Here is a 27,933-nt window from a genome sequence, read left to right as displayed (position 1 = left end):
AGGGAGGGCTGGAGGGTTGTTTGGTTTTTTTAATTATGGTCATTACGTAATTGGATAAAAGGTTGTAAATTCTACAGTATTAGAGGCACATCACAGGTAATGAAATACTTCTCCACAGGTCCATATTGCCATTAAATTAATAACTTTTGTCACTTGACATATACCTCCACAATCGCAATTACAGTAAATATTTCATCTGGGAAACTAAGGCACAGGGCAACCAGCCTATTTGAAAGCACACAATTCCGACCAGTTCCTGCCATGCACACCTCACTTCAATTGCAAGATGTAGCTCTGTAGTCACAGAGATAAGAGCAGTGTGGGAGCCCTTAGTTATTTCTCCCAGATCCTGTTTTCCAGGCTTACTACTATTGTGCTACTGCAAGTTTAATGCACACACATCGTTCAAAAATCAAGACTACCAAATGAAAGCATGATCAAGCCTGGGTGAAGCATTCTGTGGATATGCATTTTGTAATAGTGCTAAGCTCAGAGAGCAAATAGCTCTGGTGAGATGTTTGCCCTCAGTGTGCTCCAATAAACTGATTTACCTTTCTTCTTTTTTTTTCCCCTTTTTTTAAAAAGAGCTGACGCAAGTTTGTCAAAGGGAGTTGTTGGGGTGTAGCAGCTGTTGATTGGTTCATCTGATACACTCCCATTTGTCTTTAAATCACTGTCCAACTGCTCTAGGTTGCACATGAGCAAACTTTTCATTACAGGTGCAATTCCTAAAAGATATAACCTGCTTAGCAAGCAAGCAAGAGAACCTGCTTGACTCAGAGGTAAACCTAAAACTTTTTTTCTTTACAATGTTTGATCAATGTATTTTAGACACTGGCCACATCTTTAAAAATTGAGAATTAGAAATGTAATTAATCTGTAAATATAAGTTAGTGCAATGTGAAGGATGGGCTCCTTGAGATTTACTGACATGGTAATTTATGTTGGCAAATATCTTCAGTATTTCTTCAGGAATGAAATTTAGTCTTTTTTTTTTGTACAGCAAATCAAAACATAAGCAACCAGAGAAGCAGCAAAAGGTGTTTAAAATTGACCAGGCAATTAAGAAATGAATGCTTGCTTGCCTTTGCAGCCCATGGCTAACTTCTGAGAATTTTTTTCAAGGCTCTTGATTTACTTGGCTAACATTTCTGTAAATAAACAAATTCGTGAAAGCAGGCTTTGCATTTTAATTGTTTATTTCACAGTGACAATACTTATTTCATTTTTAAATAGCTGCACAGACAATAATATTATAAAGTCACTGTCATGAAGATGAAGAATCTGGCAAAATCTGCTAAATCAGATACCGTGGCAGAGCTTACAAATCTTGATACTGCAAAACCAATGAAAATGTTAGTCATATCTGTGACCTGGCATTATTTGCCCAATGGTTGTCCATTCTTTTAATGTCTTAACTGCAGACTGGACAGAAATCAATAACGTGAAATCAGATGCCAAAAATTTCACCATTTTCTGAATCATTGCTGAAAACCATTACTTAATAAATGATGCAGAACAGTACCCTATACTTGAAGAGAAAAACAGTTTTATAGGGATAAACAATTTCCCTCTAATGATAGGTGAATCTCTTTTGCAAACAGTATTTCCATTTTAATGCCATATATTAAGAAAAATCTTTTCTGTTCAGCCAAATGACACAGGAGGCAGCAAAACCATCATCATACTGAAGCCAAGTTTAAGGAACACTGTAGAGCTAAGAGATTTTTATTCTATGTAAACATAAGGGGAAAATGTCTTTATTTTAACTAAAGGGAAGGAAAAAGAAGTGGAGAGCTTTTTGGTTACTTCCAAACTTACAAAATTCCTCTGTAGGGAAAGGAAGCCGGGCAAGTCATGATGGGTTTGAATGCCTAAAACAGGGTTTGGGCTCCAAATTCAGAACTCTGAAGCAGAAAGCATTAAATCCCAGGGAAGCTAAAGCAGATGAACTTTGCTGTTTCTCCTCCGTTATCATGTACTAAGCTTCTGGCAGGGCTCAGGCCTGCCCGACCTTGGTGGTCATGCTCTGTCACGCCATCACTGCCCTGGTGCCTGGCCATCACCCAGGAGCAGCGGGTCCAGCCAGCACGAACCCCTGCAAGGGTGCAACCAAGCACCTGTCTACCAGCCCTGGCAGTGGGCTTGGGCATGGAACAGCGTGCAGCTGTAGCCAGCATTTTATTTTAAACAGAGCCACCTAGTGCATCCCCCTTTTTCTAAATAATATCTCACAGGTTGAGCAGTGACCCAAGAGGCGCAGGGCTACCCCATTTCCTCCTCAGGTGAAGCGGGGGAAGCTCTGCCTCTTCTGCATTACTCGTGGGGAGCACGTGCCACCAGTACCTCAACATCCTCCCAAACTCTTCAGTACCTGCAGCGGTAGGAACCTGAAGAAATGGATTTCCACCAACTAAAGACCAGCTCTGCCAATTTCTGCTGAAGTTCAAAAGCACCATTGGTTGTAATTACAGTTATTAGCAATTGCAGGATTCAAGGCTAATACTGAGCCTCTTTCATGGGTCTCATCCTGACCACATTTATGCCATTGGCTTTCAAGTCATGGTTTGCAGACCCCTTGAGCTCTACCAACCGCTTCCTAAAGAGTGACAACTGCAAGAAACCAGGTTCTCAACAGATTTAATTTTGCCACCTGAGGCTTCACACCTTCAACAGAAGACATTTAGGAATTCACGTTAAAAAATAAAATAAAATAAAATCACTGCTTTATGCAGTAATTCCACAGCCTCTTGAGATGACACCCATAAATCAGATTACTCCTGTAAATGTTTGACAGGACAATGTCCAGATGATTCTTACGCTGTAACATGTATTTCCAGTCAATTTTTGCTCCCCTTTCCAAATTGTGTTTGCTGTGCTGCACAGACTTTCCTCCTCAGCCTAATCTCTGTGTAACTTAACTCCTGGCAACTTTTTTGCTTACTCTTCCCCTGTTTCCCAACTCTTTGAAGATCTGTATTTTTTGGACTGCCACTTCTGGAAAAGATGTTTCTCTGACAAGCATTAGGCAGTGCGCACAGCGGAGATTTTACTCTTTACCAGAACAGGGCTAAGTGCAGTCAAATTTGTCTGCCTGACTTTTATACCACAGATTAAAAATAAGCATCAAGAACTGAAAGGACTCTGTTCCTCAGACACGGCAGCGTCTGCATTTGAAGATGGTTCTGTGAATGAAACCACAGTTGGGAGGGCTTCACTGGGGTTTTTTTATTATTTTTTTTGTCTCCTGGAGTTATTCATATCCCGAGCAGGCAGAACCCCCCGGCCGCTGGAATGCAAGTGCTGGTGGCTCTGCCTCAATGCCCGAGTCACTCGTCCCCTCACGCACACTCCCCGCGCGGCAGCTGAAAGGAGTAAACACAGCCTCTCTCTCTGGTAGGAAATCTCCTAATGCACTGTGATATTGCTTTTCCTTTTCAGTTGTCTGGTCTGGGTGAATGTGTTTAGTAAGAAGCAAGGAAGCTGACTTTATTTTCTGGCCTGGGGTTAGTTTTAGCCTCTAGGATTGGTATTTAAAGTTTACATTTACATTTTAAGCACATGCACTCTAACATTTTGCCACTACAAATACATTTGTAGATGTTCTTAAGAACAGCATGTGATCAGTAGCAGAGGATAGTGAAGGTCCAGTCATCGAGCGAGGACCTATACATCCATAAATGCAAAACCAGGAGAAAGGCTATTAAATAATTGCAGGTTTAGTGTTACAAAAGGCCAGACATAGAAATTATTTGTTGCAGTGTTTTCTGATATTGTTATCACGCAGTGCTGGGCTGCATTTAGCATATGATATTTATGAAAATTGTAATGGATCCAGCTAGTGTGCCTGATTGCAAGGTAGCAGGTAAAGTGCCAGGAGTCTGCAATTCTGGCCCCAGGTGTGCCAGCAATGTGCTACCTGGTCTGTGCTCTCTCCCTTCACCGGTGTGCCCCTTTGTATCCGCAGCTGTGAAACGGAGATATAAGATACCTCAAGGAATATCTTTGGGAAGGGAAAAGTATCGTAAAACTGCAACATTTCTTGCACAGTGTTTTCCTCTTGATTCTGGGAATGAGCAAATGAATGTAAATGTGTATCTGCAGATGAGACTAACATACAGCTGCTGAAAGCCCAGAGGTGAAGTCCTCTTTGTAACTTTGGTTTGTACAGTTTCTTTTGGTCCATATAGAAATAGAGAGTTGAGCATTTATTCATATGATTTTTAAAAGGCAGGAATTTTTCTAACAAAGGTAAAGATAGCCAGTGTTATATCCACGTAATAATCCTGTGTGAGACAGAGCTTCTGGTCATGGGGCAAGTAAGAATTAAACACAGACATACTCAAAACCAGAAACTGCTATATCAGAATTGCACTTCTTAATTATCAAAGAAGTGATCATACAGAGATGCTCACCTCTGTCAGATCCCAGTGAAAGGGACAAATCTTAAAAACATTTAAATCTGTGGCAACATTAATCTTACAACAAATGATTCAAAACACTGAGCATTACCCTTAAGAGTATGTACATTTTGAAGCAGCTGTAGGAAAACCCTGGTACTCTGCCTTCATTTCTAACAGCAAGCACTTCTGCATCACTATCCCCTAGAAATTCAAAAGCAGCAGTTCAAGAAATTATTTTCTGCTGGCTTTGTAATTTTGCCAGATGCTGGACATCCACTGTGCATCCATTGGCCCCTGCACTCTGTACCATTTGAAGGGAGACAGAAGGGCCAAGTGCTGGCATATAAAGGGACATTATGCTTGCCCAGAATTTTCCCAGTCTGCAACAGTTTCCCCTCTTAATGCTATTACAAAGAACAAACACAGACCCAACGATTCACACTGGTTTATCTAATTTGAGGAAAACTCTAATGAGTTTTGTTGTGTTTTGTTTGCAGAACAGAGTGTTCTGGCAGTCCCCGCATGGTAGAGAGGACCCGCAAGCAGACGGCGCGGTGCTGTTTACCCTGAAGAAGCGAGTGTGTGTGCTGGAAAGCGCTGACCGCTCTAATGGATCGCATGGAGCTGCAAAAAGTCAACATCGAACTTGATGATCAGAGCAACAGTGGGGAAAGCCTCGAAGACAACTACACGGAGCTGGTTGATTCGGAAAAGGCTGCAATTAGGAGGTAAGGATTGAAATGGAAAGGCGGTTTTGTTAAGGCTAGAAAGCAGTAATCAAAAAACAAGCTTCACTAATGGCATCTGGGACTCAAAACATTTCCTAGGTAATACATTGAAATTATTGTGATTGTTTAGCTAGCGTTTTCCCACAGCACAGACCCTCCCTGGTCTGCGCCCTGGAGGATGGTGTGCCCAGAACAGCAGGGCAGCCCAGGTCCCCCTTGCCAGCCACCGCCTGGAGTGACCTCTGCAGCCTCCCAGCCCCAAGCGCCCGCTTGGCAATTTCCAACCACCCCTGTCAAATAGTACACGTGTAATTTAATACGCGCTCAGGGCACTGCAACCTGAGCACGCTGCCTCTCTGCTTCAGCTCTGTGGGAGAGGAGGAATGCTTTCCAGGGCAGGGTATGGAGGGCAGCAGCTCAGTGCTCCAAGAGGGACAGCCCACACTCAAGCATCTCCAGCAGGACCCACCATAGCACCAGCACCTGGGTGGCCTGAGAAAAACATCTCAAAACCAGCCATCAGCCTCCAGCTCTCAGCTTGCTGAACCCCCCGGCGCTTATCTCCAACAGGGTAGTTGCAAGGCGTTTTGTTCCTCAGATGTGAAGTACGTGCTCAGCTTTCGCACATGGCTGGCAGTAAGGAATTCTTACTTTCCAACATCTACAATCAGATATAATTTGAAGATTACTGGGTTTAAAACTAAATTCCAAGGCAAAGCAAAGATCTATTAAACATGCCATTGGACAAGAGAATCTTACAGGAGAAAAGAGGGTTTTTTCTGAATGATTTTTAAATATTCGTTGCAATGTCAAAGGAAAGTTTCCACTAATGACAAAAGGCACTGCTTGAACATAATGTGTGTCATAAGCCTTATCTTTTTTTATCATTTTCTTATTTTTCTTTGTGTTCAGTCCGTTTGCTAGTGATGATGCAGAAAGTCAGAAGTTCCTTACAAATGGATATCTGGGTAAAAAGAAATTGGAAGAATATAATGAAGAATATGTAAGTTTTATTCATTTTTAAGCGTAATTACAAAGTAAATCTTATTGACCTGAATCTTTTTCCAAAAGTTTCAGTAAACAAAGTTACTTTGGAGCTTGATCAACATAATCTTGGCTTTGGAAGAGTAAACCCATTTTCTAACAGTTAGTGCAGCAAATCCTTTCTGTTGTCTTGCAAGTAAAACTGGGTCTTTACTTCACAAGTAATCAGAAAAATTCCTCAGATCATACCTGGACTTCAGTAGCACCCTTGTCATCTCACTCGAGATGTTCAGCCAGGGGTGGGTCTGCACCCATATTTCTGACAGGAGATCTGGTGCAGAGAAACTTTGTTACTCCTATATCAAGGTAGAGCTGGGCTTTACAGCGTGCACGGATGTATTGTTTGTTTCCAGCACCAGTGTAAATGAATCTACATCCCTTTAAAGTAGGGACATTCATGTTTGGCTTTACAGTGCTGAACATTACACGCTCAGCACAACTATTAGGCAACTGCAAGTGCAAATGGAAGCACAGCACCGCTTTCTGGGGTGTGCGTGTGGGTATCTCTCTGCTCAGGATTTAACTTTATTCAAAGTTTTCCTGAATTTGATGCAAAGAAAGGCATTGTTTTATTGGTCATGTTATAGGTTTTATTAGGATTGTTCAAATAAAACCAAAAAATATTATTTGTGATTGCAAGCTAAAATTGAAAGCCATATATCCCCCCTTCCCTTTCCATTTTGTGGCAGGTGTGACTCCTTCACACACCATCCCCCCTCTCCTAGTTTTTTGTCCTCTCCCACTCTCCTGCCTCTACCCCAAGCCACAGAGCGCTTCCTTCTTTTCTCCCCCAGACACACTTTTAGTTCCCCAAAGAAAGAAGAAAAATTCAATAATCAGTTGGATTAGTTTTAAAAAATCATCTGAATTTTTTAAATCAATAATTGGGAAATCTGTTAGATAGCAGCATGTATTTCTATAGAGGCTGGCCAACACAGCCAGTTGTGGCTATGACACCTGTGTCCCCTGTTGGGGATGTAGCCCTCCTTCCTGTCAAGACAAGGGGAGAGTGGGAAGAGGCAAATGCCTATCAGCAGAGCTGGCTTTGGGGGTAAAAGAGACTTGTTATGGTGGCAAGCACCTATGGGCTTAGGAACCTTGACAAGGTTCCTCCTCTAAAGATCAAGAGAGCAATACAGGGAACACCAGCAATGAGGATAGTCTGTTGTGCTCAGTAAAATGGAAGTTAATTGCCATTTTCTGTTCATGCTTCCAACAGCACCGGGGGAGAGCTTCCTTTGGAATGTCCTCGTTCAACCTCAGCAACGCCATTATGGGCAGCGGCATCTTAGGGCTCTCCTATGCCATGGCCAACACGGGAATTATCCTTTTCGTGTAAGTACAGAGAAAGCAAAGCAAATAGAATATAAGCAGTGGGCTAGACCTAAAGTTTTTGTGGTTAGAGAGGTATGTTAAGCTTGTTTTGTTAGCTGAAAAGTTTTGTAAGATCATCTGTAACGAAAACATTTTAGCTGCACCGCAAGGAACCGTCCACTGCTGACAAACCTTTTTTTTTTTTTAATTTTAGCCCTGTTTTATATCAGGAACACAATTGTGAATTGATACTGTGCAGTCAAAAACCAGAGGGGAAGAACAGTATACTGATCCTAAAATAACAACAGCAATGTTGCTGGTTCAGTATAGGAATTCAACAAGGGAAATAAATCACCCATGAAGTATATATTTACATCATCCCAGCTATCTAATCGCTATGTAGAAATGGAAGAAGAATATTCCATATAAGTCTGGAATAGCAGCACGCTTTGAATGCAAAGGCATTCACAGATTTATTCAGATTTAATGTTGCTCCCTCAAGTCTATTTGTACTCAGTGTGCACAGATGACAGCAATGGTATGTGGCTGACATACAGTACCTATACAAAATGAGTTTTGATAGACAGTAACAGATAGCCATGTGAAGTTTTTTAATCTATGGCTAACCTTGAAAATGAAAGAGACTGTACAAAAGAAAAGTTGGTTTTGGTTTTTTAATAACTGATTTTAATTTTAACTGAAGCTTTAACTTTAATCCCCCATGAGGCTGGAATAAAGCATGACAATAGGCCATTGTTTTACATTACTGAAATCTAACAAGCCTTTAAATCAGGTTGCATGGCTCTCTTTATACAGCTTCTTTCTTCTGGAGATTGTGTAACTACGACAGCAACAGCATTTGAAATGCTACATGTAGCTTCCAGTTGCTAAGAAACACCTCCTGTTTTGCCAGCAGAATTTTTAACTGAAAATTAATTGTAGATGCAAATGCTGTCCTGGATAAGTACTTCTCAGCACCTGTGCTCAAATGGTTTAGATATAGTATTTGCAGATACAAAAATGGAAGCCGGTTCTAAAATTGACTGTAGTAGAGTCTGAAAAAAGTAGGATTTTTTTTTCTCCAACTCTCTCTGAGCACTTGTACTAACTAGTATGGCCATAAATTATCACTGGAAAGAAAACTGTGATACATCAAGCCTTGCAAGAGGAAAAAAAATTGCCTTTGTAATATCTTTATTTTTAAGGCTCTGTTCATTCCCACAGGTGGCTAAAAAGATCTGATATGAGCCTAATGACATTAGCTCTGTTGGCAGTGCTAAACCAAGGAGTGATGCTAAAGCAACCCTATGGAGTCTTATACAGCAGAAACAAAGGACGTCTCCACCCTGCAGCTCATTTTCTTTTCTGTCATACTTCCATACTTTCTGCATGAGAACATTCTCCCTTCTGGTAGAGGAAGGAGTTTTATTTAAAAGTACAAAACTGTGTGGGGATATTGTTACCCTCATGGTATGTATCCACTTGCCAAAGGTTCCTCTGTTTTCACAGGTCATGATGTTAGCGTTAGCAGGACAGAAAAATCCCATCTACTACACGGAAACTGCTGGACATGAATTCTAATTTAGACAATGCTGGCAGTATCATCTAAATTTTTCTAATTTACTGTTCTCATGTTGCCCAAGCGCTCTCATGCTGGAAGATGTTCTACAGGGTGCAGGTGGAAGGAGGGCTCCTAAAACTCAGAAGCTCTCCAGAAGTTCCCATTACATCCTCCTCTCCCATGGGGCAGGTTTGCAATGGCATGGAGCACACACTAGAGCATCTCTTCTGCTGCCTGGCATGATCTGGCAAGTGCATCCAGGATGGCTGTGGTTTACCATACCTCATGTGTCAGGACATGGAGACCATGTCTCTTAACAGCAGCTGCATGGGTGCCCCTGATCAAGAAGAATGCCATCTTCACAGGATACACTGCAAGCTCAGACACAATCCCCCCCTTACCATATTGCGTGAGCTCACAGCATGAGAGATGACCCTGCTTACATGAAGTCTGTAGTGTTGTCTGTCTCTCTTGGAGAAACAAATGACAGAAAAGTGATGGTCTGGTGGCCATCACCTGGCCCCAGGGCCTGTGTCTCCTCTTAGACTGTAACTCATTTATGAACTTGGCTGTCAGTGTCTCCCATATCTATACCAAACCGTGTGTTCAGTGGAGTGGAAGGTGTGGGCACAACCTTCTGTTCAGCCAGGGAGTAAGGCACATCGGTATTTCCTAGCTCTGTCATGTTATCATCGCGTACCCTTCTGCACCAACACTTATGCAGGCTGATGACAAGATGGTTATGGTAATAAGATATGCTGCCCATGGTGTTATGCCCTGAAAATGTCGTACAAAGCTACATTTTTCACCAGCAGTTTGCAAGAGGCAGATAGCTGAAATCACATAGGATGCAAATGTTGTGTGGAAGGAACATGGCAATAATCAGAATTAACGAATTCAGGCACCAGTACCTTCAAGCAGACTAGGCTAGAAGAGTATGCTGCAAGTGCTCCAAGAGCAGGTTTTCCAGTGTCATGCGATGCTTTAGCATTATGCAAGATTTCTAATGTACTTTGCAAAGTGAGCATCTCAAGCTAAACTCCACAACTTCACGATGACATGGCAGAAGTCAAAAGTAGTGACTAGCTAGGAGCTGGCAGTGAAGTTGTCACAGTCATGGTTTGGGGGTTTTTTTTGATAGCTCTGAGTAAGGAGAGAGATTAAAACGAGAGGTCAGTGAGCAGGTAAGAGACCAAAGACCTGGCTTGCTAGAAATCTGTTTACTTTAGTAGGATCTTGTTAAGATGTAGGATTCTGTCCTTGTGGAATAACACAAAATTGGCACCTACTTGAACTTAAACAAGCCTTGAGGGGCTTCTGGCATGTATAAGGTGCAACTGCACTCAAAAGTAAGCTACAGTTGATGCTTACTTCTTTATTTAGCACTGGGAGTCCAAAGCACAAACTTATTTACACATTGAACTTCATGAGAATGAGCAAGCATACATTCAAATTAACTGAGTGTCTCTGGTGTCCTGATTCTGATTTCTGTTTTGCCTTGCAGAGTTCTGCTGCTCAGTGTAGCAATACTGTCGCTCTACTCGGTCCACCTCTTATTGAAGACATCAAAAGAAGGAGGTATGAGAATCAGGCTGCAACTGACAGAGTCCCTACTGCATGCATGTATTTTACCTTGGAATGCAATTCATCAAGTGTGTCCAATGTAGTGGCCCATGGTTTTTTTTGTTTTGGGGTTTTTTTTCAGGATCACTAATATATGAAAAACTGGGAGAAAAGGCATTTGGCTGGCCTGGGAAGTGTGGTGTTTTCATTTCGGTTACAATGCAGAACATTGGAGGTAAGGGGCAAAAGTTTTTAGAAAAACATTTTCTAACTTCCGATGCTTTTCTACAGAACATAAGTGCTTTCCTCTGCTGGGCTAAAAGGCATCAGAGATGAGCCAGCTATAGTATACACTATATTGTAATAAGGAAGGGCAGGAGGAATTCATCTTGCCTTGTTTCAGCTATCTGACACTTCAGTGTCTGGTGAAAGCTAGTTGCCTGGGATCTCTCCATGACCAGTGAAGAGCCTTCAGTGATGGCTAAAATGGCTTGGCTGACGGTCCTTGAGGACTTGGCCATTTCTTTTCATTGAGTACAGCTTAGACTAGGCGTCATCTGCTTCAACTTAGAAAAGATGAATCCCACCTAAAAGGAAAAGCACATGGTCTGACTTCTCCATAAAATAAAGGCTCTTCAGTAGTTCATTTTCCAGCTGAATTCTCTCCTTGAAATAACAGCTGGGTTGTGATCTCTCTAAGATGTTGAGTGTTTAAGAGTGATTGTTGAAAGTATTGATCCACATGGATACTTCCTGTGAAATATCTATCAAGTAACCTCCATCCTCTCAGAACAGGAGACTGTTTACTTACCGACATAAGCAGTAGGGGTAGGACTGTGCCTTCATGCAATAAAGCTTATTTCCTTTTGCTACCCTGGGAGAAGCCTTTTAGGACACTGGAAAACACCATATCTGAAAGCTCAGGGGATTTTGTAATTTTTTCCAGATTTCTTAGTAGTTGAAATATAGGTAGTTGAAATATAAATTAAATGCATCATTGGTCAATTAAATGTATGTAGATTTTTTTATGATCTCTCTCTTGGAACTTGGTATGTTTTGCAATTCTTCATTGACAACTTTGCTACCGGGACAGAGGTGGTTCATATCTCTCTGCTACAAGAGACTGTTTTATTTTGTTCATAAAAGATCCTATTCCATGGTCTTCCTTTCCTTCCTCAAGCCTGGATAGCAACTGTGGTTGAATTCAGGAAGGAAGTATGCTTCCCTGTTAGAGAAGAATAGCTGTTCCTCTAGTCCAGTGGTTTTCAACCTCTTGTCTAGATTGATCCATAGGTCTCCAGAGACTTCTCTGTGGCCAATGTAAAATAACCGGAAAAAGCATGCCTTCTGGCACTACATTTAAATGAAATGTATAGAAGTCCACCCTTCCATCAGGAATCTTGATAACTTGATACCTTGATATCTCTTTTTTTATGTATGGAGTAGAGTATTGGAAGAAAGAAGCTGAAAATAGAAGGGAAAGGATGAAGAGATTTAGAGGCAGTAACAACTACAGTTACTACAGAATGTGGATGGACAGTGTCCATTGGAAAACCAACATTTACAACGGAAAAGCAAAAGGAAAAGTTAAGAGTGTAAATTCATCAGAACAATGATTTGAGCCTGTTGTTAATTCAGTAATAACTATTGTATTCTAATACTGAATGCTACATGTCATTCAGGACATGCTCATAACAATATCAAGGGAACATACCATCTATTTAGTCACACTGTTATTTGAACAAAACTCATTTCTTTACTTTAACAAAAATTGTTTTCCCAAAACAATGTTTTTCATGCAGCATTAATGTTTTTTAAAACAATTTTTTTGTTGTTGGAACTACACTGTTTTCTCTGAAAGTGCTTGTTTGGTTTTTTCAGCAATGTCAAGCTACCTCTTTATTATTAAATATGAACTTCCTGAAGTGATCAGAGCATTTATGAAACTTGAGGAGAGTTCTGGGTAGGTACCTTTGCCCAACCTGAACCTCAGATGAAATTTTTTCACTTTAATGTCAAGGATAATGATTTTTATTTTTTATTCTTCCTCTTCAGAGAATGGTATCTAAATGGGAACTACCTCGTCATACTTGTAACAGTTGGGATTATTCTTCCCCTCTCCCTCCTAAAGAGTTTAGGTAAGATTAATGCCCCACTTAACCTCATTTCTTATTTCTATTAGGACTGTGAATTTATATGTAGCTGAACTGTATTTTTTTCTTGCTTCACAGGTTATCTTGGTTATACGAGTGGTTTTTCGCTGACCTGTATGGTTTTCTTTGTCAGTGTGGTAGGTGACTGGGTATTGTCTCTAAGCAAGTGCAGAGCCTGTAAACTGTGCAACGCTGTTACATTTCTTACCATGACAAATTAGTGGGGATGTTAGAATAGCACCTGCAAGTGAATCAAATCAACAAGCCTATTGCAGAACGAAGACAGAATAAAAAAGATCAGCCTAAAAAACAACACTTGAGAATAAAAAATAAAGCAGGACAACAGCACAGGCAGAGTAACAACCAATACTTGCAGGAGAAGCAGAAGTCATAGTACTTGGTTTCTTGTTCCCACTCTTTCCCCTCTCTTGTCTGTGTGCCTGTTTATATTTCTGTTGGCATATCATGGGTGTAAGTGTAATCTCCTATGGTGTTGCTCTTCTGATGACATCGCCTACTCTTTTGTAGGTAATCTTCAAGAAATCCCAAATACCCTGTCCTCTGCCCATCATGAACCATGGGGTTGAAAACTGGACTGCCACCAACAACACAGTGCCAATGCACCTGGTCATGTTACCAAACGAGTCTCTCAGTTCTGGTGTGAATTTCATGATGGACAACACAGCTGGGCACTTGCCGGGCCTTGAGGAGCCAAAAGATACCTCCCCCAAAAGTGGTGTAGAATATGAAGCACACAGCGACAGTAGTGACATGTGTCAGCCAAAATACTTTGTGTTCAACTCACGGGTAAGGGAGATTTTGCAGAATTTGTCTTTAGCTATTCATACCACAGCTAAACTGCTGCCTGCCAAAAGTCAGAGGTACAGCAGTGACCATTCTTACTAATGGGAGCTTTATTTTACAGACTGCCTATGCAATACCCATCCTGGCATTTGCATTCGTATGCCACCCTGAGGTGCTACCAATATACAGTGAACTGAAAGAGTAAGGTTCTTAAATTTTGTCCCATACTTCCAGTTAACCATAGCTAGAAATCACTTTCTATGTCTTCTGCCTTGATTGGTGGTGTGTAGACACCCACCTATTAATGATTTATTGCATTCCATAGTAAGCAGCTATTGGCTTTGCTTTGACCTAATAGTCAGATACTGGTGACAGAGAACCACTGTTCAGATAGCCGCATTGATCGATATTTACTTAGGAAAGGAGGAATCTGGACAGTTCTTCGAATGATGTGAAATATGCTGGGGAACTTGGTTGCACTGAAACAGATAATTATGGTTTCTAAAAATATCTTAATGGGTTCTGTGTCTGGGTCAGCTGCTGCTTAAAGTTTCTTGGGATGCCATTGGTTTGGGTGTTTTACATAGGCTCTTAGCCCAGACTATTTTGCTTATCAAATATCAAAAATCAAATACACTTGCTTAAATCAGCACAGAGTTAACAGTTGGGAAGGGCTAAGAAAACACATTTGTTCAACAGCAAGAATTACATTCCAGGAGGTTTTGCTGCAAAACTCAAGGAGGCCAAGACGCATTACCTCCTATTTCAGCAGGTTTAACCTCAGAAGAAATAAAAATTCTCAGATGACTTGGGAACCTGCTTCCGGGTCCTATATGCCAAAGATTTTCTTACACCAAATCTTTAACCAAAGGATTTCTAAAGAAAGGTTTTGACCTGCAGGAGGTTCTTGAACCTGCAGAACAGCCCTGTGTAGATATAAGGGTATGTTCATATAGAGCTGACTGGAAGCTCTTGTCTCCTATTATTACCAGCCCTGTAATTTTAGCCACTCCATTTTTTATTTAAAATACACCATTTGAGATGGATAGTATATAAATAATGATATACAAAATAACGTGGCACGTTTATATGTTGTCACTAAGTAAGCAGTAGAAATGGAGTTTCAACATACTTTTATAAGTCTGTGCTGTTCTGCATAGAGCTGCGAAGCTTCAAGTAAAGAGCTCTGTATAACTAATATAGTTGCTATGAACTTACTAGCCAGTGAGGGGATGCCAGTAGACCTGTGACTCTTCAGAGTACTTCTTGTACAAATAGAGGCTTTATAAGAATAGCACTGTTACTCTCTCTCTCTCCTACTTCAGTCGTTCCCGAAAGCGGATGCAGAATGTCTCAAATATCTCCATCACTGGCATGCTTATCATGTATCTTCTGGCTGGCCTCTTTGGATATCTTACCTTCTACGGTAGGTCAAAGCCCTGTTCTCTGCAGAATTTTCCCTCTCATTTTAAAGCAGGCGAGATGGATCTATCACACTGAGGCTCAAGTGCTCATGTATTTTCTGTGGGCCTGAATCCAGGTGTAAGCATTACTCAAACATAATACATAGTGTGTAACCTCCTGAATAAGTGGTGGGACTTATCCAGCTGTCAGGCCACAGGTTCCTCACCTGTGAGAGACTCAGGCACACCTACTAGGGGGACCAGTTGCGTGTCTCTTGGTTTTGTGAACTCAGACAACAAGCTGCTGTAAACTTGGCTCTTGGCAAAGGCCAAGAGTGACTGTACTAAAAATACTCTAGTGCTCACCAGTTTTACATGACACAGTTAAGTGCCACCCACCCCGGCTCTGACGCCACTAATTCAGCTTCACCTCTGCTGAAAAACAGGTGCAAATCATTCTAGTGTAAAAAACGTATGGATGAGCTAGACTAACCAGCAGGTAAACAGAGTAGCCCCTGTGTTAGCACACCGTTTTATGCAAACGCCACCTCTTTTTACCTCGTTAGTTCCTCCGTTACAGCAGAGAAGTGAATGACACAGCACAATCTGCTCTCGGTCGCTGGGGCAAGAGGGCTCTGCCCAAGAGCTGGGACACCTGGGTGGAGGTCGAGGGATCTGTTCCCAGTTCAGTCAGTTGTTTCCTATTTCATATCAGAGAAATTATTTTTACCTCAGGTTCCACATTTACTTAAGGACTTTGAGAAAGTCATTTGAGATACTGGAATACAAAGTATCACCTCAGAGCTGTATTACCCTCATCGTCTCTGAATGACGGACTTGTATCGGTCATGCTGGGAAAATTCCTCTTTCGTGCCTAGTCCATAGCACATATCTGATGACAGCAGCTGGGCCAGAGCTAATCTTATCTGGCTGCAGTATAAAGATCCTTTTGCATGTGCAGATATTGCTGAAGTGATTTAACTCCTTTCTGTTTCCTTTTCGTAGGAGAAGTTGAAGATGAGCTACTCCATACATACACCAAAGTGTACACCTTCGATACCCTTTTGCTGTCAGTTCGCCTGGCAGTGCTGGTGGCTGTAACCCTGACCGTGCCCCTTGTCCTTTTCCCTGTAAGTAACACAGCTGCTGAAGCTGAAATCAGGGCTAGCCTGTATACACTGACTGTATGTACTGAGCACAGACAGACGTTAACATTGAAGAAAAGTAAGCCTGAGTTTTTATTTGGGAGGGTCTGTTTTCTCATATGCAGTTCGACCAGAGCAAGGACCTTAGGTAGTTAGGGTTGCAAACTTTGAAAGACTGAAATAAATCAGTCTTTATAAATAAATCAGAAATAAATCAGGAACAACTGCCCCGTCTCTCTCTGGCTCTCTCTGTACTATATTTAACAGAGCAGCAGTGTAAGTACTGAAGACTTGGGGATGTACTGAAACCACTTACGAGATTTCCTAATACAGGCATAGGCACCTACTATAGCATCCAACCTCAAGAAAGACACGTGCAGCTGAGGCCATGCGCTGTGCAGGACTGCCAGACCTGGCTGCCAAGGTAGAGAGGCAGAGGCCCTGCGCACATCTTGCATACTTGAGTCTATGGACGAGGGAGGAAGCTAGGTGCCAGGAAAACCATGCAGTCAAGACCCATCCACATAGTCAGATATCTGAGCAAAGTTTGGAGATTCTAGGTGCTGTTCACAGGGAAAAACACAATATCCACAGTAGCAGGGACAGCAAGGCACAGCTAAACAAACTGCTCTGCAGAGGGACTGACCCTCCTCAGGGACCCACCTGAAGAGCAGACCCCCAGGCTCCTAAACGTACAGGACTGTCCCTTGTGCCTTCCCTGAGCTGCTACGCAGCAGCGTAGAAAATAGTTGATCCTGGTCAGTAAGTTTTGGGAGGCTGGTGTGCCATTTGTATGGCATGTACAAGCCCAGCATCATGCTGCCGGTGGCTTCCCAGCAGCCTGCGTCACACTGTAGTGTTCCCATCTGATGACAGCAGTAATCCTGGGGTCCTGTTGCTCCGTTGTCTGAGATGAAAACACGAGCTTTGTGTAGGTACTGTTTCCAGGCTTGCTGACAAATACATAAGAGCAGAGATCACCATACAAGGTTGTCTACAAAAAAAAATGTTCTGGTATAAGGCACCCAGAGTGATGTGTCCATCTAGCTTACAGAGCGTGCTGGTGCTCTGCCTTAAATGTCGTGTTTAAATCAGTGACTAAATGCTTAAATTAGTCTTAACTAACTGATCACTATTCATGGGAAAACAAGCTAAGGGCATTGCAAAAGCCTCTATCTGTCAGATGTAGCATTTTGCATTTTTAGGTTTCTATATAATCATTTTTATATCTGAATAGTGTGCAAAGGCTTAGCACATACCACAACACTAATTGCTCTATTAAAAAAACTCCCAAGAAAATATCATTTGCTTGTAAGCCAGCATATCAAACCATTTTATACAGCCTATCAGGACAGCCAGCTCAGCTGATCTTATTACTCCAAATAAGCAGTATCGTATCAACTACTTTTTTTAGGAACCACCACATTTGTATTTTCTTAGAGTAGTCAGAGTTTATTATTTTCAAAAAAAAAAAAAGAAATCATTGTATTGCTAAAAAATAAAATTAAATATAGATTTATGTACTATTAGTCACTGTAAAACTTCAGTTTGATAGCTTCATTTTAAGGCCAATGTCACAGCAGGAATAACGCACAAGATGCTGACAATAAGTGAATAGGAATGCAGGCAGCAGTTCTTTGGTGGAATAAAGCTGTTTTACACCAACTCAGGGATTGGACAAAATTTTTGCAGTCTGTCTCCATCTTCCTAATATTGGCTCACATCAACCTGAAAAACATAAAATGCAAAATTCACGCTGTGTTTTCAAATGATGGGTTCCAAGTCTGACAGCACTCCATACATTTATTGAATTGCCAAACTCATCCAGAACCAGTTGTCTGTTATTTTAAAACAACCAAACAGAGGTGGGTTTTGAGCTTTTTTCAGTGTAAAAACATTTTTGTTCAACTTCTACATTTCAAGTCTTTTAAGTTAATCACGGTACTTCAGAGTAACACTATCTCTCGCCACCAAAGGGCTTTGCTGTTGACCTTTTCCCTACTTACCATCTTTGCTGATGAAAAAGCAAAAAAACTGTGTTGTGTGAGAAAGTCAGTGGAGCAAAAAGGATCCTCTGCAATAGCTTTTAGGATTATAATTTCCAACTGGTATTGAAAAATATGCTTTTATTTTGAGAGAGAGATATATGAATATGTGTATATTTAATGGAAGTAAAATAACAGCTTGCTCTTTTTCTCACAAAAGTAAATGACACAACTCCTGTGGGATTTTCAGAGGGATCAGGTTCAGGAATACAGCAACTCATATTTCACCCGTGCATTTTTTGCTGCTGATTAGTATTCGTAGTGGGGGTTTCTTGGGGGGGGGGGGGGTGCTGATATTAGCATCTTTCAGTTGAACAGATTTCATGTCCCTGATTTTACACCCTATTTACTTGCCTTTCTTCTACACTGCAAATATTTGAGTTTCTGCACTAAACTGTGAACCCAGTTCTCAAAAACCTACATCAGAGTGAGATTACATTAAGGGAATCAAAGACTGAAAACACAGTCACAGAAATTCTTCAGTCAGAATTTCTCACAGCAAAAGTAACTAGCATAGATCATTTTTAAAAGTGAAAAGCAAAGATAAAATAATTGCTGTTTTACTTTCCCTGCCGGTTTTCATCTTACAGGTCCGTTCATCTATCAGTGCGTTGCTGTTTCCCAAAAGGCCATTCAGCTGGATAAGACATTTCCTGATTGCAGCAGTAATTCTTGCTTTTAATAACCTGCTTGTAATTTTTGTCCCAACTATTAAAGACATCTTTGGATTTATTGGTAGGTTTCATAAATACTTTTTGTTTACTCTGTTAATCCTTTCCACACCATATTTACATTCATGGACTGAATGACAGTCTCAGTTTGGGTCTTACAGTAGAGTAATATAAACACAGATTAAAGTTAAAAGGGAAATAAAAATTCTCAAACAGCTGACACAAAGCTAAATGCTACCCGACTTCATTGCTACCTTGCATGAGGCACAAGGAATCCAATAATCCCAGTATAAAGACTGGTAACAAATTCCCATTTTGATAAAAATGTGATTTAGTGCTTGTGGAGGAGAGGGAAATCACCTTTGGTTTTCAAGCATCTATAGCGTGGACAAAATGTATCGACTTCCAAACTGTGATGTTAGAAAAGGGAGAAAAGTGACACATTTCTTTTGACATTCACAGTTCTCTCCCTACCTCTTTCTTTTGGCCAGTTTTGGCCTCTGACCAAAGAGGTCCATGAAGAGCCTCCATGCTTGGAGCTGCTTGAGGACTCGGGGATGCAGTTGCCCTTGAGAAAGATACCTCCATGGGGTTTCTGCCTTTTTTGTATTTTATACTCCACACAAGCAGTCAGTTTGCACCTCTCTGGCTTTTACACCTGGGCCACCGTGCTGGGCCCTGCCAAGAGGAGAGGAGTAGGCACTTCCAGGGCACAGCTCATCCGCCCTGTTTTCAACACCTGCTTTCCAGGGAGTGCCTGTCTGTCCCTGCTTGACCAGCTCACATGCGGACATCCATATCACAGGCAGCCACACCAGTCTGAAAAAATCCTCTCGGCAACGAGTGCCTCTTCAGGCCCTGAGCACTCAAGTAGGCATTTGGACATACACAGCTCTGCATGAATGCTGTCTATGGAAAGAGCCCTTTGTGCAACTGGGCTTAGAAGAGCAGCTGCCTCCCCACATGCTCTCTTTTGCAGGTGCACCACATTGCTTATATGTCAGACAGCATGGTACTCAGCTCTGCTTTCTCTTCCAGGTGCCTCTTCTGCTACGATGCTGATTTTCATCCTCCCTGCTGCCTTCTACCTGCGGCTCGTTGAGAAGGAGCCCCTGAGGTCTCCCCAGAAGATCGGGGTAAGGGAGCTGGCAGCAATTGCAAAAGGAAGGATGGGAGGGTGTGTGCTTTCCGCTGGTCGCGAATACTTGGCCCTTTGACTTGCAAGACCCAGCAGTTGATTACCAATGGTAGTGTCTCGCCCAAAATACAGGTCGGGCAGTGGGATTCACCTTAGTGTGGAGAGCCAGGCTTCACAAGCCAAAGCCTTTAGCGTCCTACTGCTACTGATACACAACAGTAAGTGTCTTGGTTAGTGTGTCTTAAATCACTAGAAAAAGGCATTTATTTAATCAAATCTAAGCTCTAGTTAACATCTGGACTTGTATAAATAACACCTAGGAGCTGTTGGTTCATGCTAGAAGGCCAGCTGTGGATTAACAGGAAGCTTTGAGGTCAAGGTTAAGAAGGAAGTTGTACTGCAGAGATAATTAAGTAATAGTGAGTTCCCCACTGAGATAGATCCATACACCTACAGGACACATATATGAAGGTCTATAATTTATACACAGCATGTGTTTATATGTCGTGCTGGACTGCCGCAGCAGTACCTTTCATCCTGAACATCAATAGCTATCTGCACATTTAACAATATCACCAAGGAGACATCCTTTGAAAATTTAATCAGAAAAGTTATTGATAATGTAAACAGATGTACATATATACACCTATAAACATGTTCACAAAAAACATGGAAGTGGAATTTCAACCGATACATATTGCAAGTGTAAAAGAAAAGGTTTGTTATAATAAAATTATTTCTGAGGATTACTTTTGCAGCTGTTATTATAGAGAGACTGTGAATATTTGTTCATGTCTCTCTGTTCATTCTTCATGTTGCTGTGTGTTAGGCACATCTAGAATTTCACACCCTGCACTGACATCATGTACAATATTTATCTTTGTGTTATTGTTAAGTGTGGACAGATTACAGTAAACTAAAGCCCTGCTAAAGCAAAGGGGGAATGTAAGCATCTGAATCACTTGAATATATACAGAAATGCCTTCAGAGAAGAGAGATGGGCTTACCTGTTTGTCTAATAAGGATGAAAAGGATTAACTCTGAAGCTGTTTTTGATAATCAGAGACAATGATCATTCATTGAAAATTGGTCAGTTTTAAAGAAAAAAACTGTTCCTCTGTTATATTTTGTATTATTTTTCATAATAACAAAGTGGGTTTTTTTCAGGTCTAGTCTTGTAAAGCCTGGCTCTCTTGGACTGAAATTCACACAAGACTAACTTTAATTCACGTAGCCCTGTATGACATTACTTGGGCCACAGAGAATGACCCAAACTCGGGCCCTGGGTGTTACATAAATGCAGTTTCAGTGGGACAGTCTGTGAACTACTGTCTGCTCAGTTGCTTGTTTTATTAATATAATTTCATTTTCCAATTGCAGGCTCTAATTTTTCTCATACTTGGCATAATCTTCATGTTTGTGAGTATGACTCTTATTGTAATGGACTGGATTTACAATCCCCCAAGTTCCAGACATCACTAACCTGTGGAGACAACCGAGTGCTTTTTATACCATAAATATTTGTATTGTGTGCTCCAAAGGACACCTAAATGGGACTGTTATTCCTAGCTAGTAACTGCAGTATTTTGAAGACAGTTTCTGGTAAGGTCACTAGAACCCAATGGAGTCTACATCATCCTTTTCACTAAGGATTGTTATTTATGCATTAGGAACCTGAGCTTAGCATTTCTGGCCAGGTTAAATGAAATGTGTGGTGTGGATGCTTTCTGTTTTCAAAACCAAAATAACTGTGTACATAGTCATCAAAAATAGCTTGGTGTCACCCTTTTCAACCCCTCCCATCATGCTAATAACCACAGTTCCTAGAGCCCTGGAAAGGTAATGGCCAGAAAACCAGCTAGTGCCTTGTTTTCTATCTGAAGCTCATGGGAGTGGCTGCCCAGCTCCAAGAGAAAGGGTACGGTTTCTGTAGGGGATCTGAAAGGTGACTGCTCCCTACCAACCTGTCTATCAGAAAGGTGACGGCTTTGACAAGCCAGTGGATAAAGCTGAGCATCAGATTTGTTGCCCAAATTCGTCATCCTTGGCAGGTGGCTGCTGTCGTACAGAATAAAGCTCTCTGGCACAGACTCTGTGCTGGGGCGTGTGCTTGAAGAACAGTTGAGCATTCGTGTTTTGTTGTTAAAGACGCCTGTGCTGGAAATGTCAGGCATCTCTGCTGTGGGGTTTTTTTGTTTTCTTTACTTTTTTAATTCTTGTGTGAGCTTGCATCACTGAACAAGTTGTATCCTCCATAGAAACTTGTCTTCCATTCTCACAGGAATTTAAGGAGACCACAAGGTGTGGCAAAACACCCTATCCAGTATTGTTCAGTACTTGTGTATTTGATAAATGTTCAGTGCAGGAAACTGTAATTTGCTATATATAAAAATATATGTATTTATGTACATAATTTTTTGTTTTCCTCTAGTTATAAAAATGCTACCCTGTGGTAAATGATTTTTGAAGATTTTTTTATGTGTCACTTTGTTTTCATAGCCACACACTTAATATTGTTTTGAAGAAAATGTATTGGATTCGTGGGTTTGTAAAAGGTTCGTTTTTATTCAGCACTGTTTGAAATATACCTGCAGCAAGCCCTAACTGTTACCTGTGTAAAAACACATTCAGATGTTTACTACTTATGTTACAATAAATTGCAAGATGTTTTCCTCTTGAGAATTTTTAATATGTGCCTCAAAGTTCTGTATTACCATTGTAAACCACAAATTTGTGTAACTTGCTCTCTTGCTGTACCTTACCTTGTCTATGCATACACTAGCATTTAACAACATACATAATTAAGCTATGCAAAGGAAAAGACATTACTGACAATCTCAAGTGTATCATGCTATCCAGCTGTGTGAGACGGAAAAAAAAAAGTTAAGTTCTGTGTTATATGGATGCTTAATTAACAGTCAGTACCCTCCAGACTGTGATTTTGTCTATGCTGTGGAGTACCCACTACATATGCTCTCTGTACACACCAGGGAAAAATAGTCAGAGAAGTCATGTTAACCCCATAGCAGAGGGAATGAGTGGGAAGGTGCGACTGCTGGTTTTAACACGCTTACACAAATCCAGGCTCGTGTAATTGGAGTATTCATTTTCCAACTTAGAAATCTGTTGAGTACACACCTGTGAACTCATAAAGCACACAAAAGTTGGCTCTGCTCGCTCATCAGCTTTGCACAAAATACAGTATGTGTATGTGTATAAATGTGTGTGTGTATAAATGTGTGCCTACTTACAGGTTAACCGGAAAAGCATATCAAATATATATTCCATGCCAACTGCTATATTTCTGAGCAGTATTTTATGTTCACTTGAGTACTGTATCCTTAATATACTGGGGCACGCTTCCTTGCGAATGCTAAGTCTGGGTTTGCATTTTTTAAAGAAAAAGGTGCCAATAATCTTTTGCTCTATTTTAAGTGGACTAATACAAATAATGCTGCATTATTACTGAAGAGACCTTTAACATGGACTAGAGTTAATAGTAACACACCCACACACCTCTCTTCCTGTTGCCATTACTGAGAGTTACATGTGTGGAAGAAGTGAACAGTAACTGCATCTTTGCTTCAGAGCAAAAGCACATGTAGTGACTGCAGCTGCATGTAGAGACTGAGGAATTCATGTAGACCACCTAAAATATAGAAGATCTCAAGAAAAGTAACAGAAAAACTATGGAACAATGGAACAAGTCACTGCCTTTTCATGGCACAAAACTATCGGTGTCCAAAATAGAGGCAGAGAGTCTGTAAAATGTCAGTTTTTCAAGTTAAAATATATTGGTCACAGCGATATGCAGCTGCCACACATACTGGAAGTAAGGGTAGTATTGCACACTAACTTATTAAGCACTGCTGGGCATGGTGGATGTCGGAGTTTCTTGTTCATTTTGTAATGTTGACAATAGGTCTTGTGAGTATTTTTATTACAAAACCATCCATTGATGTACAATAAATGAATTTTTCAAAGACTGCAGAACTTTTTTCTTCTGTTTTAGGCCAGCAGGAGAAGGAATTTTTTGAAAATCAGGCACAGTCAAACTGGTAGTCTTAACACAAACGTCACTAAAACCGCATTCCCTTTTAAGAGAGAAATTTGTGTGTCCATGTATCTGCAGATGAGCAAGACAGCAGACAGGGCAGCCCCTTCATGTAATAACCCTTTTGCATACCCTGTTTTCTATCTATTCATGGAGCTGCATAGACATCACCGGGTAGAGAATGACCGGCGTTAAAAGTGGGGTTATCTGCGAGATACTGAATGCCTTGTTCCTTGGAGCGTGGGATTAGCCGGGATACACAGTATAGCAGCTAAGTATAGTCACTATTAGGAGCGTGGACCAGATGGTACCGCTCTGTATAAATACTTCCTATCATTGCAGCTGTAGGCTTTCCTGCTGTTACATATTTGTCTGGTATATAAGCGTAGCCCAAAATATACCGGTCTACACGCCGCTCCAGCACCAATGAGCTCATGTGAGAACCACGCTCGGAGGCCCGGCCAGCCAACATTTGCAACCTGTCCACTAATGAGGGAGGCACTGCAGACCCAGACGCTTGCTCAACACCTGGGACACGAACATCCTCCCTGATTTTCTCCTTCCCTTGAGGTTAGGTATCCTTAATTCCCTGCAGCGTCTCAGTTGCTCTGTCTTGATGGTTCTTGAGCTGTAAACTTCTTGTGGCAGGAGGCTGTTTTAATTAAACAATTAAAATTGTGGCAAGTGAATGAGGAGCATTAAGGAAAAGGAGAAGGCATGTCTTCAAGGACAAAAAAGAAAGCAATGAAAATGTATTAGAAATTTTAGTGGTCATAGAGGTGCACCATTAAATGGACGTGACAAGAATGCCAGAAGTGATACAGAAAAAAAACAGAAGTACTCAAAAAATATTTCAGCTCTGGATTTGGGGCTGAAGGGACACTCATTAGAGGGCAAAGTCCTCTCTAGTCCATAAATAATCAAAGATGATGTTAAACAACATCTATCTGAAAGAAGGGCAGCAGACCTAGATAAGCCACAAAGCAGCTGGCTCTGGTGTTAATTTCCAGTAAACCCTGGTATGCTTGGCTGGTTCTCAATGGCTGACATAATAGTAATTAGAGCTAGTCAGCGATTACTCACTGAGAGGTCTGTTTGGTGCTATAGGTGGAAAATTTCCATTCATTTGACTTTAAATTTCAATATACGTTTTACTGAAAATGTGCTATTGCAACTAAATTCTGGTGGAGTCCAGGCAGACCCGAGTGGAAACCTGCTTGGTTTTCCATTAACCCGCCTGGCAAGGTGCTGGGGGCTCCTGGGGGTTACAGCTCCTGGCCTCCACCTCCCCTGGCAGCTGAGTCCTCCCGGGCTGGGGACCTCCCATAGGGCCATCCTGCTGACAGCCAGGTGCTTTGGCTGGAGGTCCAGGATGAGCTTGGGGTCGCAGAGTTTCCTCCCATGGAGCTTGGCCTCAGTGTTGCGGTGACATCCTGTCAACATTTCCATGGTATATTGTGCTGCCCAGTAGCATCCTGGGGAAAAAAAAAAAAACACCTGGAGAATGTTTTTAATTAATTAAACCATCACTTACTGCAAACACTTAAAAGCTTGTGCTGAACCTGGGTGATAAAGACTGTTTTCATAAGAGCATGGGAGATACAAAGCTGGAAGGGATCTCAAGTAACCTCCCATTCCAAACCTGGTTTAGATAACAATCTTAAGTTAGTGAATGCAGGCAACAACATTGGCTCCAGCTGCTCATTTCAGACATTTAGTAAACTACAAGGAAAAAAAAATTGCTGTGCTAACTGGTTTCTCAACCACTAATGCCTGTGAAGAGCTGCTGTTTCCAGCTACACCAGAGACACCGCTGACACCTCAGTACCCTCTGCACACTGAGGTGCTGGGGATCCCCAAGCTCCCCTGCAGCTGGGACAGCCTGGTGGCATTCACAGTGCTGCCAAGCTGCCGCCTTCGTCAGCAGAGCGTAATGCTGGAAGGAGTTACGTCATGTGGAGCCTAAGCACCCCTGCCCACCTGGTAAGCCAAGTTCTAAACCCAATGCATTGTGTAATGATAAATAGCTTTGGAAATCAATACACTGTCCTAATTTTGCTACATCAAATGAGATCGAGACCTTGTTCTGTTACTAACAATAAAACAGAAGGTGTTTATCTCCCAGCAGAAGCAAAACTAAATATAAAAGGACGCTCGCTTGGCCACAGCTCTCCAGGACACTTTGAAGTGGATGTTTCAAGTTCCATGTGCTCAAATGGAAAGTGTTCACAGCATTCATTCATCTTTACATGCGGCACGTGCGTCTCCTGGCACGTTTATCTTAAGGCTTGGGAAAGTTACCCTGTCCTAAGTAACAGATCATCTACACATAATTTATTACCTAGCTGTTTATTCCCAAAAGGAGGGTCTGTACCTTCTATCAGGGGCAAGCTTGCTGATGGCAAGAAGCGATGGCTGCATGCCATCAGCATCAGCCTCCTTTTCCCTCTCTGACCAAGGTGCAACTTCTGCCTCTTCCACCACAGAACAGTGGACTCATCCCACCCTTTCTTTCTGAGATCACTGGGTTTAGCTTTTACACAAGCAGCTCAAGCAATTGACCCAGTTTCCAGATTGCCATGGCCAAACTAACCCAACAAACAGCTTCATGGGCATGAGTTAATACAAGTGCTCACACTAAGAGTGACACTTCTCCTTCGAATCCCCACCTTCAACTTGGCCTTCCTGAGCAAACTTAGAGGGCTTAGCACAAAACATTTCTGAACTTCCCCAGGAAGAAGCAGCTGCTGAGGCAGACACCTTTTCACATACTCCACATTATTTACTGTTTCCTTCAGGTCGCTTGGTGTTCTCCCTTTGGCTTGCAACAACACTTCCCACCATTCAGAGGCACTTCAGCCTAGTATATCACTAGTAGACAGAAACAGGTGTCCTACTTATGGCCTCAAAGCCCCTTTGCAGCGGTTGGGAGTCACCTGTTTCCCTCCTTCAGCTACAGAGTGATCTGTTACGTGTATCTGGAACCTGCAATGAACTGATATAAATCTTCCGATGGGGCCTGGGCTGTCTTAATACACGCCTTTGCTCTTAATAATGCTTTTGCACTCTACAGTTCATTTTATAAACCTTCTGCAAAATGCAATTCAGACCTTTTTTTAATCCAGCCTCAGAGAAAACAAACATTCGCATTACCCCTGCTTTTACACCTCTGAGTTACTGGGCAGATACAGGCTCAGCAGAAAATTATATTCCCCATTATTTTCTCCAGGAAATCTGATGTCAAACCCTAGGAAATGTGGTTCCTTATATTGCTCATTAAGAGTCTGCGAGACACTGAATCCTGCTAGTAACCTCACCCGTAGCGAGCTGCGCAAACATCCGCACAACGTGCAGTTAAAGCAACAGTAGGCAATTAAAGCAAGTGTGCTCCTAGAAGCTATTGGGAAATCAAAGACAAGATTACTCAGAAAGCAAGCTTCCCTGAAATTGCCTGCAATGCCCGACATCTCATACTACGATGTGAAATACATCAAGTTGCATTCAGTCTAACAGCATTCATGGTGGGGTGGGTCAGGCAACCTAGTCAGGGATAACTCATTTTCTTACATACACTCATACACCCTGCCAGAGACATGAACAGACATTTTGGTTAAATGGGAATATCTTACCTGGCTTCAGGTACAAAAGAAAGACAAGGACAAGCTCAATATGTCTGTAAAAAAAGAGGGTATCACCAGCATCCTCTGGGTGGGACCAAAACTGTTTCCCTGCCATAGGCACTGTGCCACCAGCAGCAAAGGGATCACATCCTTAACTTCACACGTCGGGAGCATGCAGTTCATACTGCTTCAGTCTGTGCTCCAGCAGCTTTGAGGCACAACAGCTTCCATGAGGGCCAGGTTACTTATTCAGTACAGGGGAAGTTTTGCTAAAACACTGGAGTGCA

The 27,933-nt window shown here is 41.7% G+C and overlaps 1 protein-coding gene and 1 long non-coding RNA gene across 4 annotated transcripts; one reads left to right on the top strand and one right to left on the bottom strand.

The window, feature by feature from the left end:
* Window positions 1–720: 720 nt before the first annotated feature.
* On the top strand, window positions 721–23,935 carry SLC38A4 (solute carrier family 38 member 4). Of its 3 annotated transcripts, XM_072862496.1 has the most exons (17): window positions 766–782; window positions 3,254–3,396; window positions 4,901–5,131; window positions 6,044–6,134; window positions 7,395–7,510; window positions 10,555–10,628; window positions 10,756–10,848; window positions 12,495–12,576; window positions 12,669–12,751; window positions 12,845–12,903; window positions 13,295–13,573; window positions 13,692–13,771; window positions 14,896–14,996; window positions 15,979–16,103; window positions 18,754–18,898; window positions 19,873–19,970; window positions 21,353–23,935. In XM_072862496.1, exons 3-17 carry the CDS (start codon window positions 5,013–5,015, stop codon window positions 21,452–21,454), a joined length of 1,647 nt encoding a protein of 548 aa, XP_072718597.1. In that variant the 5' UTR covers window positions 766–782; window positions 3,254–3,396; window positions 4,901–5,012; the 3' UTR covers window positions 21,455–23,935. The 3 variants fall into 3 exon arrangements, with proteins under 3 accessions (XP_072718605.1, XP_072718597.1, XP_072718589.1); XM_072862504.1 differs by lacking the exon at window positions 3,254–3,396 and having other exon boundaries at window positions 721–782; XM_072862488.1 differs by lacking the exon at window positions 766–782 and having other exon boundaries at window positions 3,020–3,396.
* Window positions 22,551–27,933, bottom strand: LOC140652153 (uncharacterized). Its single transcript, XR_012042674.1, has 3 exons — window positions 27,656–27,933; window positions 25,264–25,501; window positions 22,551–24,678 (listed from the first exon to the last, which is right to left on the bottom strand). It is a non-coding gene; the product is annotated as an uncharacterized lncRNA (long non-coding RNA).

This window comes from Ciconia boyciana, chromosome 1, assembly GCF_034638445.1.
Source record: "Ciconia boyciana chromosome 1, ASM3463844v1, whole genome shotgun sequence".
Lineage (NCBI taxonomy): Eukaryota > Metazoa > Chordata > Aves > Ciconiiformes > Ciconiidae > Ciconia > Ciconia boyciana.
This window is presented reverse-complemented; position numbering and strand designations above follow the sequence as displayed.